Source organism: Apostichopus japonicus, chromosome 8 (assembly GCF_037975245.1).
Source record: "Apostichopus japonicus isolate 1M-3 chromosome 8, ASM3797524v1, whole genome shotgun sequence".
NCBI lineage: Eukaryota > Metazoa > Echinodermata > Holothuroidea > Aspidochirotida > Stichopodidae > Apostichopus > Apostichopus japonicus.
The window spans coordinates 18,610,848-18,623,468 of NC_092568.1; the positions used below are offsets into that span (position 1 = coordinate 18,610,848).

Below are 12,621 nucleotides of genomic sequence, written 5' to 3' on the forward strand. Positions count from 1 at the left end.
AACCGACCCCCACAACGACCAACTTTGAAATCCCGCATGTCATTGTTTACAATTACTGAATAACCAATCCCATGGCATGATAACGACGGGTTTGAAGGTTTTCATATCATCGCTTCTTCCTCACAACCCCAACCCCCCCCCCCCCCCCCTCGTCCTGCATCCCTCTCGAGAACTATTGGGTCCATCTACTTATTAAGAATGTAATCGTTGCTTAAAATTCAATAATCAATAGTTTATAGAAATTCAGTATTGCTGAAGTTAGCATTTATACATTGTAGTTGATTCCGACCGTTTTGTTAGCGAGGTCGATCAGGGGTGAAACTCCTTTTGTTGTGGTTAGCTTTAAAAAGAAAATAATTGTTGAAGTTAATTTGATGTTGAAACCTCACAATATTTGTTCTATTGTTGATGTAATGGCCATATTGCCTTTTTGACCTGATTAAACGTACCAAGACATCTATACCTTTTCCATAATTATTGTCATTTAAGGCCCCCCCCCCCCCGTATAAGTAAAGTGGCTTTGCAAAGCTTTGAACTTATTATACTTTTTATATATATTTGGGGGGTGGGCTGTGGCATGGCACCCCTGGAGGAACGCCCCCCCCGGCTTAGTACGCCACTGTCTAGTTGTCGCATGTCATGGTTTCATTTTGGTTATGAAGAGTGATGCGTTTGTGTGATGAATAAAATGCGCCGCTTGTTTGAATGTCACATGCGTCGCCGTCTCTTGGACCAATGAGCTGTTAGATATTACTTCCCCATTCCACTCTTTAGGCAGATTTACATCCATCATCGGTCCATGTGATCATGTATGTAACATTGATAGCTGTTAGGGTAATTCTAAAATTTGAATAGCAACACTGTTAATTGTTGGTTAGTTTTTATGCTGAGAAATTACAACCTTCAACACAATGTTAACAACAATATCAAATTAAACTATACAGTGTTTTGGTAAGTTGGTATCAACAAGAAGAAACTACTTTAGATAGTTGACAATCTTTTAGACAAACAACTTTATTTGGCTACCGTGGTTTAACTTGTTTCTGTTTGCGCACTAAAGGTATATACCGGTATACACCCACCCATTAACTGATTTTGAAATATTAATCTTAACAATCGACACAAATACTTAGGCTATGAGTCACATCTTGCCCCGAGTAAAACGGGGAAAAAAAAGAGGTGAAAAATGGGATACGTTTGGGGTTCCCCACTTAATTTATCCTTACGAAATCTTTCACGGTTGGTGAACACAAGGGTAGTACAGAAGGTTAATTGCAGTAAGGATTGTTTACTTAATCACATTTGAACGTTAATCTGACAAACAGCCAAATTTTAAAAGCAGGACACCTCGATCCTGGTGGACTGAAAATTAGTTAGGATCTTTAAATTGTGATATAAGATTTTGGCATGTCGGATATCATGTTAAAGCTTGTTTTCACCTAGTGATTGTTTCTACAAGACAGGTTTGGAATCCAAATTAGTTTTGACGATTATGTGGAATTTGCATGAACAGGCGCGTATCCAGGATTTTCAAACCCGGGGGGCGCGAATTACTATCTAAGCGGAGCGCCACCATCGGTTGGCGCGCAGCGTACAAGAAAATTTCTTATTTTGATACCCCCCAGATCACCGGAAACGGCACTTCTCGGGCTTGAAATGACCAACCAGATGTACACTTTTTGCCTGAGAACCAAGTATTTCCTAATAGTTTTTTTTCCATCCATAACCTTTTTGAAGATTGTCAACCCGGCACACATCATGTTCGACCTGATCGCATCTCCTGTGGGTCTTTGCTTTTGTAGGTGATTCTACGTCGCGGCCCACAATACCCATCAACCCCACTTTTCAAGGTTTTAAGCCCCATATTTGTTGAGAATTTGAAAATTCACATTTCTCGTGAATAAACTCACTTCAAAACATACCCATAATGTTGTACAAAATTTCATCTATGGACAACCAATATAGAAAAACTTCCTTCAACCCCTAACAGACCGGTCAAAATTGCACGAGTAGAGGGAAGTCTGATGCAGAATGTTGGTCAGAAATTTTCTAAAATTCCGACACAGTTAATTTATTGGTGTAGAAATATTAAAACCTCTTATAACGGCTATTATAAAACTTGGTTGAAGGAAATGAAAAAATAGCAGATATTTCCGAAACCGAACACTATACACATAGGCGTAGGAGGCGCGGCGGAATTGGCGGAGCTAGGGGTATTGGTCAGGAGGGGCGAGAATGGTCTGTAGGGGCGCTTTCAACACTATCTAAGCGGAGCGCCACCACTGGTTGGCGCGTAGCGTACAGAAAATTTTTGAGTAAAGATACTCCCTAGATCGCCGGAAATGACGCTTTCCGGGCCTGGCTAATTTGCAGATAAACGAAGAATAAATAGGTGTCATCTCCAAATTACACCAACAAAATGTGACAAATGTCAATAAGTAGATGAGAGCGCAATGAAAAAGTCAATAATCTAGAATAAGTAAAAAGTGGTAAAGAGCTGAAAAACGCGCCAGCAGTCCATTTGAGTCCGTCAGGGGGGGGGGGCATGCGCCCCTGACCGTATGGACGCTCCGCCACTGCGCGGCGGGGTGCAGCCCCTAATTCGCCATTACTAAAGTAAAAGAGAGTTTTGACATAATTGGACCTCCATGCTTTTGATACATCTACATGAGACATGTCGTTGTTTACATTAGCATCCCGCGGTATACTGCGCAATTTGAACGGACCGTACGGTACATGATGGCATGCGATGTAATAACCGATGCTTGCTTATATGATATCGACATTGACGCGTTGAACGCGCGCTTCGCGCGCGAAATTTTTGGTTATTTTTTCAGGCAAGTCGGACAGTTTTGAGGCTTTTCATCATGGAACGCCATTTTCATGCTCACTGATATGATTGGATATCTGCTGTTTGCGTTTCAAATTCGAACAGGCGCGTAGCGAGGAATTTGCCAAGGGAGGGGCGAAGCCTGTAGGCAAATTACCTCAGCGTAGCGCCACCATAGGTTGGCGCGAAGCGTACAAGAAAATTTTGGCCGAAAATGCCTCCCAGATCGCTGGAAATGGCACTACCCAGGACCATTTGTTAGCGCGAAGCGTACAAGAAAATTTTGGCCGAAAATGTCTCCCAGATCGCTGGAAATGACACTTCCCAGGCCTTGTAAGTTGCATCTAAGCACTTTCTATTTTGAAATTACTTAGCGATATCATTTAAAAAAATGCTGAATGGGGGGGGGGCGGGCGGTCGCCCCCATCCCAAAAATCGTCATGTTCCCCGACGACACGGTCGAGTTCGAGACCAGCCACAGTTGGTTTCATAGCACAATTCTACACACGCGTTATGATAGACCATATATAGTATATATATATAGATCATTAGTGAGAGAGGAAAATGGAAACGTCAAAAAATGGAGTTGTCGGTGTAAGGGGTAGGGTGAGTCACACTTTTACGAAATCATTGATCCGTCACTGGCTACCCTTCAGCGCTGTAATGATGTCACTGTTCCTCTTTCTCTTCCCGGTGTCTTCGCGTTTTTCTTTTACTCCCTCCTTTTCTCCTTTTTCTCTCTTTCTTCTTTTTCTTTTCTCTTCCTTCCTCTCCTCCTCTTCTTTTTTCCCCTCTTTTTTCCTTTTTTCTTCTCTTTTTTTTCTCTCCTCTTTTTCTTATCCGGGGGGCGCGCGCCCCCAACGCCCCCCCCCTGGATACGCACCTGATGAAGGTAGCTGTTATGTACAACTCCGTGGTACGACATGATATCACATGTCTCGGTAAGATATAGATGATTGGGCGTGAAGAAATGTTTCATGGTCGGTGTTAATAAAAGAATATATTCAATATTCATGTGACTAAATTATATAGTCCATCGCTGATACAAAACTCAAACCAAACAAGATTAAGGTAATATATAGTCAATAAATGTACTGATGCGTGCAATCACCTGTTGCTGCTTTTGGCATTACCACAGGCCTGTCGAGGGAGACTTTGGAAAGTCGGGAAGAGGCATAGCCCCATGGGGAGCGGTATATCCCCGGGGAAGGGCATAACCGTGGGAGAAGGGGCTAACCCCGGGAGAAGGGGTGTATCCCGGAATTTTGGAGGTTCGGGGAAATATGGATTATAAGAATAATTTAAATTTAAGAGTAAATTATATAACTACAGAGACAAGTAAAGGCTCAGGTTAAACTAAGCTACTTTGGTTTTTGTATATGATAAAAGTAAAACATGTTATAAGTAAGTGATATCCATTTAGACATTTTATTTTACTAAAAAATCATATGAAATGAAGATATTTCAAAATATTAAAATTAAAATAGGTGTCTTAGCATGAATTAGTTAACAATATATTCTGTAGAAATCAAACAGACAACTGCAAATAGGTGAGTTCAATTTATGAAAGAACTTTGTTCCAATCTTAAGGAATATCTGATTACACATTTCAGGCAAAAAGGTAATATAAAACATAAACAAAGCCAAAAAAAAGTAAACAGGAAACATGTTGGGAACAACGATTCTACAATAATAAACAATGGAGCTTGGAATAAATGGAAAGTGTAAAACAATGATACACAATGGAATATGTAAAGAAGAAACAAATTAGATGAGAATGCTAAATACACCCCCTCTCCAGGAAAGCACATTAATGGTACATACCAAACAAAACAACCTGATAGATACTCATATTTACATGGCACTATTAAAATGAGAGGTAACTTTATCAAAGATTCAGTTGAGAAAGACTGCTGGGCTAACTTTTCTTTCTTTCTTTTCCATTTTTGGGGGAGGGCGAGGGGCAGAAATTGAGTTTCCTTGTTGTTTTCAGTTTTTATATTATTATGACCAAAAAAATCGGACACATGGCAGCTGTCTATATAGGAATAACAAAAACGACTGTTACTATGCTGCATTTAGAGAATGCTGGATATCGAGCGATAGAGAAATTACAATAAGTGAGTAATTTGCGGTAAAACAGAGGGTCTTCTTTCATCTTGGCAACGCTTGTATAAGTTTATTTCAATAAACCATCACCATAATGAAAATGAAAAGAAATCAAGGCCTTGCCATCCATATTGTAAGTTGTATTTTTTTATATTTCACTTAATATTTGTAGAACTTCTCTTGATGTTGTGACGATGTAGGACTACAATTCGAGTGCAAAAACTCCCTCATTCCTACTATACCTTTCATCCTTGCTGCCCTCCGTTCTTGGCCTACCTTGTGCAGATTGGCCGCTCTTAAACTTGGTGCCGCAGCCCTAGGTGCCTTTATAAAGATAAGAACAAAATAGAGTTGGCAAAAAAAAAAAAAAAAATTACAAAGAAATTTGCAAAATAATTTGAATCCATAAGATTATTTAGGAATAAATGCTTTTCGATGTATCTTTATTCAAGTTTTGACTACAAGAAATGTCCAAGGAGGTCTTTTGTTGATTTTTACAGGAAAAATTCTACTCAGTCACTATTTCCTGAACAGAGACTCTTTTCAAACTCGCTCACATCAGTGACTTGTGCAAGAGGCTTTGATCTGCCACACTTTGTGGTACCTAGCTTGATTGGACCTGTTTGCCTATTGCCTAGTTTGCATATTTAGAATTGGGGCTGAAGCCATTAATTGTTATTACTTATGAGGCTTTCCTATAGAATAAGTACAAACAAACAGTACTGGATGACAATTGAGAAAACTCTTCATTTATCTCGAACATTTTCACAAATACATGTGGCCATATCTGGTGAAATGTGTTTTTTGAAAGGTGACTGGTATTATTACTTACCATTAATTCCCCTTCCAACTCCAATGCGTTTCTTTCGAAGGACAAAAATTCATTTCCCTTGTCGTAATCTTGGGTTGCACTGGCAACGCTCATGATATGGTGACTTTTCCTGTCAAAGATTTGAAAGGAGATGAAATTTGAAATCCTGTGTATGATTTATGTAATTTAAGGTAAAGGAAATATAATATGCTGCTAGCCCTCTCTTGTAGAGCCAATCATTAAAGCATCACTGCTGGTGATCAGATGACAAGGGACATATTCGAAAACTTTGAAGCTAGCCTTTCTTTTAAAGTGAGAAAAACGTGACATTGTGAAGAATTGACAGAATTCAGGGACAAATGACGAGATTGTTCGTAAAACCGTACAATCTAGATTTTTATGAACCAGCAGTTCCTTTTTTGATTCTGGCGCTGATGACACTGGAGTTCCAACACTGAAGGAGATAAATACCAGGGCATCTCCAATAAGGGGCATGGTTGTTGTCATTCTCTGGAACCAATGAGTCTTAATGGCATTACAAAATGTGGTAGGGGTAGGGACACAAACACAGCTCTCAAAAGGTCACCCAGGCACTTTTTAAAGTGTGAAAGGACATCAAGGCAATGTTATGGTGATTGAGGTGTACGAATGCTTCATATATCCACATGTTGCCCCTAAAATGCTCTTTCAATAAATACTCATCTTTAGCTTTGTGGGAATTATATTTTGACAAATTGAGCAATCAGGTTTCATTCCTTTTTCCTTCTTTTTTGTGTGTGTGGAATTGGAGGTGGGGTGGGGGGGGGGTGGGCTTTAGTTAATGCCTACATGCTTCAGATTTTCAGTGTCCATGGAAGATGCCTTAGAAAAATTAATTATTCTAAACTTGTTGGCATCCAATGCATTAAACTCATTTGTCCCTTGTTTAACTCAGTTAGAGTTAACAGTTGAAGGCTTATAGTCTTGTTGAAGGCCAAGACACTCCCACACGACTTTGCAACACTTAAACCCTGGTCATTGGTAACTTGTGGCACCCACACACCAAAGTGTGTACAATTCAAACAATCCCTCCTGGGGCACTACAGTGCACCACATCTGTGTCCCCTGGGGGACTTCCCATAGGGTGCAGCCACAAATCTGGCGCACGCAAGTGTATTTACAAGTTTACTTCACAGGTCCCAATTTACACACCTGGGTGAAGGGAGGCAATGGAGATTAAGTGCCTTGCCCACGGACACAACTTAATGATCTGGCTTAGGAATCGAATCTGCAAACCTTAGAACACTGTCACAAGTCTGCCTTAACCACTTGACCACAATGCTCTCAACGTTGAAGCCTGTAGGTATATAGTACTATCATAGTGCTCTGGTTTTTCAACGTGGGAGAAAATAAGACTAGTACTGTACAGAACTAACAGTCTACAGGTATCATATCAGTTTCGTTCTGCCACAATTTTATTCTCAAGGACGTCTGAAAAATAGACTTGGATAGCTTCATAATCTAGAGCATTACGAAGACACCTAAGACGACAAGGATAAATTAAAGAGCACAGCAGCTTTTGCAGACCGGTAATGCAGGATTTTACGGCAAATGTTACCGTCGTTGATCGGCAGAGTTTGGCAACGACTGCAAGTTTGCACTGCTGTAGCGACTATAAACCACAGGAAAGCAAACTGCAGTATTGAAAAATAGAACAGAGAGAGATAATGGAGACTGTCATCCATTATGTATTAAAGTACACAAGCAGATGAGAACTTAACAAAAGTTTCGAAAAATTGTAGCTTTGACAAATTATAGATTGATTTCTGAGGTACAAGGTAAGGGGTCAAGGTCAGGGGGAAAAGGTCCAAAAAATGGGGGGGGGGTGGTATTTTCCTGCCATGCTAGATGAGGATCACATGATGTATACAGGGCATTAATGTTTCATTAGTTAGTGAAAAAAGTTTTATTAGTTAGTGAAAGCAAAGAATATTAGTCATATTACTAAACCAAATAAGTAAATAAAACCTGGAGGGCTACAGAATACCTTAATCTAGAGAGCAGTTTGCAAAGAGAAAGTACTTACAGATGCAATCTTGCTGCCAGGACATTTCCTGCTTTAGCCTTTGCAGCAGATTCCTTCATCGCCATGGCACCCACTACCGGAATATTCAAGTTCTGTTAGAGAGAATTTAAAGCTATGAAGTGCTAACATTTTCACCTTTTATTTTATCATTGTCATAATGATATAATTTCCCCCTTATTTTCAGCAATAGGTATAGACACTTAGGGTTCTATAATTGATGACATATAGGTATCACCAAATGTCACAAATCAAATATCGCGCCATTCCCATCTAAGCATCTTTGACTATGTTGTTCAATTCACGGATACACATCTTTAGTGCCTGCAATGCCTCATAGAGTATCCTGGTGCACAGTCAACGCCCCATAGAATATCCAGGTGCACAGGCAACGCCCCACAGAATATTCAGGTGCACAGGCAACGCCCCATAGAATATCCAGGTGCACAGGCAACGCCCCATAGAATATCTTATTGCTCGTTCAAATTTAGAGCAATTTCTTTCTTCACTGTTGTGATTCTTCCGTGCTTCATCATTTCTGGTGTTTTAGATTGACTAAAGCTAACGTGTTACAGATTTACACTCTTGAGCAACTTTCATTTTTATTTGGCAAGTGCAGAAGCAGAGATTGTGACAAAGTCAATTCAAATGATATCGATTATAATGAATATGTTATGGTACTGAAGAGTACAAGTAAGAGATTAAGAATGACATATAGAATAACCACCACCCTAGACTTATCTGAAAACCCAGAGCATAGATTGAGACTGGAGATTTCCATCTCATAGTTCTATACAAGCCTTCGGTTATATTTCTGTTCCAGCAACAATTTTCTTGACATTATTAAACCAAAAAAGAAACAAAAAGGAGATATCTAACCGTTTCCATTTGATTTCTGTCAGATGTCGTCTCGCGTTTCTCTGTCAAAATCCGAAGAAATCTTCTCCCGTCTTTGGTGGTGTAACGAACTTGAATCTAAAAGCAAAGGCAACAATGCATTGGGTATTTTTTTTGAGGGGGGGGGGGCAATCTCAAAGCATACTCGATTGCATTTTGGTTTTATTCATATTACTGTTTTATGAGAATTTCCAAGATTTGTCATAATTTTCACAGTTCTCATTGATAAACAAACAACCAATCAATTTCAGGATAGAAGCACCTTGTTCTATCTAGCACGTATTGAATATTAATTCAATTCGTTTGCTTCACAATTAAAGTTTATTTGTAACAACAACCGACTTTTAGTTTGATGAATAGGAGACAAGAGAACCATCTTAGCAATGTCCTACAGTTTCATGATGTTTCATCTTTTCATTTCAAAATGGTTGCATTTCGTGAAAGGAAGCTATAGCCTCGTGAAAGTAAATAATATTTAGCTCTATTTCCATATTTTGTCATATCTCTCCAGGCAGCAATAACATGATCTCCTGTTTCAGATGATTATTTAGATTCCTTTGTCAGCAATAGCAGTGATCAAACTTTCCAACATGTCATATAATTAGCAATTTACATCAACCCACCCCTTCCCCACTGTTCTACAAAACTATAACATTCTCTAGAAGTTTGTTTTGAAAATAATTAAAAGCTCATACGACCCATAAGATACTTTTAAAGAAGTAAATCTTGGCTCACCTGGAAAGGCAAAGCAGAAACTTCAGCATTTTGGAACTCTTCTTTCTTCTGGAATCTGAAGGTCAGTTCTGTGTATTTGTGTACATTCCCCAAACTGCATGAAGCAATACTCTTCTTGTTGAACTCAATCTGTGTACATCAACAAACAATTATTCACAAAGAAAGATTCATAAAATATTAGGTGTACTGTCAGTTCCTTTCCAATATTAAAAGCAGTAAGCTTCCTAAAAGTCACTGCATGGCCACCTAGCTGGCCTGAACTGTACTCTTTTTTTCAGATTCGGCAGAAAGTCTGACAAACTTGATTTGTAATTCAAGTTATGATATGTTACAAGTTGCAAATGACCTTTGACCTCCGCCCAAAACAAAAGGATTCATGTAATCATGGTAGGGAAGCCGCATGCAAAATATGAGTACTGCAGATGTTACCTATCTTGAGATATGGTGTTTACAAGCTAGGGTGTAACACACACACACATGCCAACTTGATTACATAGGTTATTTGCCTGCCTACGGCAAGTAACCAAAAAGACAAAAATATTACTAAGGAAATAAACGTTGATTGTCCCTGAAGTTCTCAGTAGCTCATATTTTAGCCTAAGTTCCTTCCATGCCCGCTGTAAGAGTCAAAACTTTACTGGGGCAAACAATATGGGTGTTCCAAAATTTTCTCAGTGCAATATAACTTGAGACAAACTTTGCTGTATGTGTGAATTAGTTTTTAATATTACATGCACTGGGCAATCATTTGGGCACTGGGCGTATTTAGCCAGACAATATTTGGCTGGGTTTTAATATTACATGCACTGGGCAATCATGTGGGCACTGGGCGTATGTAGCCAGACAATATGTGGCTGACGTATTATTTATGACACACTGCATGTTTCCATCTTTGTCGTTAGTGAAAACAAATTGCTACAATTCCCAAAATTCACCAAATATAGAATAACATTGATGTAGAGTTTCTATAAAAAACAATATCCTACATTGTTAAAACCTGCGAAAAATCCTCCCCAACCCCACCCCAATAAAAAATAGAAATATTTGATGAATAGTTGACGGTGGGGGCAGGATTTTACCTTTTCACTGACAAAGCAGAGGTAAGGATGAAGTATCGCTGTGACCTCGACACCGGTGGCGATAATTGCGTCCTGCATGAGTTCCCTCATCTTGTGGCTGAGTTCGTGAGGACTGAGAAGGTTAATAGTCCCACCAGTGATGGCAGCAGCCTTACTGACAGTCTCAAGCTCGTACTCTTGACCAGTCTGTATACCGATCACCGATATCGTTGTTTGTTGCTTCTGAGCAATCTCTCCAATCTGTCAAGAGGGAAACCATGAGACACAATAACTTAGATAGATGGTTGACATTCTACACATGCCGTCCTTCCCCCCAGTGGCGGAGCGTCCATACAGTCAGGGGTGGGCGGATGCCCCCCCTGACGGACTCAAATGGACTGCTGGCGCCCTTTCCAGCTTTTTACCACTTTTTACTTATTTGCGATTATTGACTTTTTTATTGCGCTCTAATCTATTCATTGACATTTGTCACATTATCTGCAAATTAGCAAGGCCAGGAAAGGGTAATTTCCGGCGATCTAGGGAGTATCTTTTTTCAAAAATTTTCTGTACGCTCCGCGCCCAACAAAGGTGCTCCGCTTAGATAGTGTCGAAAGCACCCCTACAGACCATTCTCATTCCCCTGACCAATACCCCTAGCTCCGCCACTGCTCCCCCCCCCCCATTATCTTTGGTACATGAACATGATTGGAGGTAAAACGCTGAAATAGTATCTCTTATCAGGGTGGCGAGTGAGCACAAGGTTAGATATCAATATGTCTGGATATCAGCAAGGCATTTGCGAGTTTCCTTCTTTCTAGTTTTTGGAAATTTCGAAAGAGCACAGAAAATATCGGCTAGACAGAAGAAAACAAAAACGAAAAACAGTGGCCTCAGAAATACAAAGACTGCCCTCTATTTACTGAGTCGTCCTGCCCTAAGCTGTACATGGTCGCAACTAACTAATTAAACATTGTTTTGGTAGGCAGGTGCAAGTGAGAAGCTGTAATAGATTGGATACTGTGTAAAACAAACCATCGCACCCCATTTTTCAATGGCTACCATTCAGAAGGTGACGGTGAAAGGACTTCAAACAAAGTACACCCTTCTCAAGCTATGTACATATGGACAATGGAAAATTCAACAAAATGACCACTGTCTGGAAATAAATATATGACGGCAGATTCTGACCTTATCATAAAATTCAGGATCTCCTGGCAAGCTTCCAATTCCTTGGTTAGGTTGTCCATCGGTACACAATACTATCTCTGAGCCTGGAGTCTTGCTCAAGAAACCCACACACATGGCCAAGGCAGGCCCCAGTGCTGTAGAGCCAGCAAGACGTAGGTTAGAGATCTGTCCTCGCAGAGCTCTGAGGAGAGAATATATAGTTAGGTGTTGAATTTATGTGTAAAAGTAAGTTGGCCTGACGTTTCGATCCTAGCAGGATCTTCTTCAGAGGCTAAATGACAAGTAACAGTAACAGAAGGGACAAAAACATGCACAGAATACAGACAGGTTAATGAGCACTGTGAACACAATGAGATAGATGAACGGGGACAAGGGATGGAGAGAAGAATGCAACAGGGGAAGAGGAGAGGTAGGAGATAAACAGTGGAGGGACAAAGAGAGGATTAAAGGAACAGGGTAGGGAATAAGGTAGTTGAATTTATCACGTATGTTTTGTCACAGTTACGTCATAATGATTTCTAAGTTTAAATAGTTGCTAAATGTCGAAGGTCTGTAGTTGCACAAAAGGTTATTATATACCAAAATAGTCTTCTAATTATATCAGACTGTATAACTAACTAAATGGTTACATAATCACTGCTTATGTTCTCAACTACAAACAAGGAAAGCCTATACATTTAGTCTAGTATGCTGTTTGCTAATGTAATCAACTAGTTGGAGGTGAGGGGGGGGGGGGGAGAGGACGACAGAGTTTCTTAACATAAGCACATCCTGTAACTATGATGCACAGCTTTTACGAAGACACAGAAAGAATCTGTCTTCTTCTAAATAAAGTTGGCCTTCATATAACCAATGTATTGGAACAGCTTCGTCATTTGTCACATATTTTCTTCTTCATAATAACCAACCAGTTTCACATCACACAAGT

At 39.8% G+C, this 12,621-nt stretch overlaps 1 protein-coding gene across 3 annotated transcripts in view; it reads right to left on the reverse strand.

The window, feature by feature from the left end:
• Positions 1-4,877: 4,877 nt before the first annotated feature.
• Positions 4,878-12,621, reverse strand: part of LOC139970869 (circularly permutated Ras protein 1-like) — a 33,714-nt gene continuing 25,970 nt past the window's right edge. For all 3 annotated transcript variants that reach the window (XM_071976923.1, XM_071976922.1, XM_071976924.1), the window contains 7 exons: positions 11,694-11,874; positions 10,524-10,763; positions 9,445-9,573; positions 8,692-8,787; positions 7,816-7,907; positions 5,772-5,880; positions 4,878-5,263 (listed from right to left, as the gene is read on the reverse strand). In XM_071976923.1, coding sequence (XP_071833024.1) covers positions 5,099-5,263; positions 5,772-5,880; positions 7,816-7,907; positions 8,692-8,787; positions 9,445-9,573; positions 10,524-10,763; positions 11,694-11,874 — 1,012 coding nt within the window. In that variant the 3' untranslated portion in view covers positions 4,878-5,098. The remainder of the gene's footprint in view (positions 5,264-5,771; positions 5,881-7,815; positions 7,908-8,691; positions 8,788-9,444; positions 9,574-10,523; positions 10,764-11,693; positions 11,875-12,621) is intronic.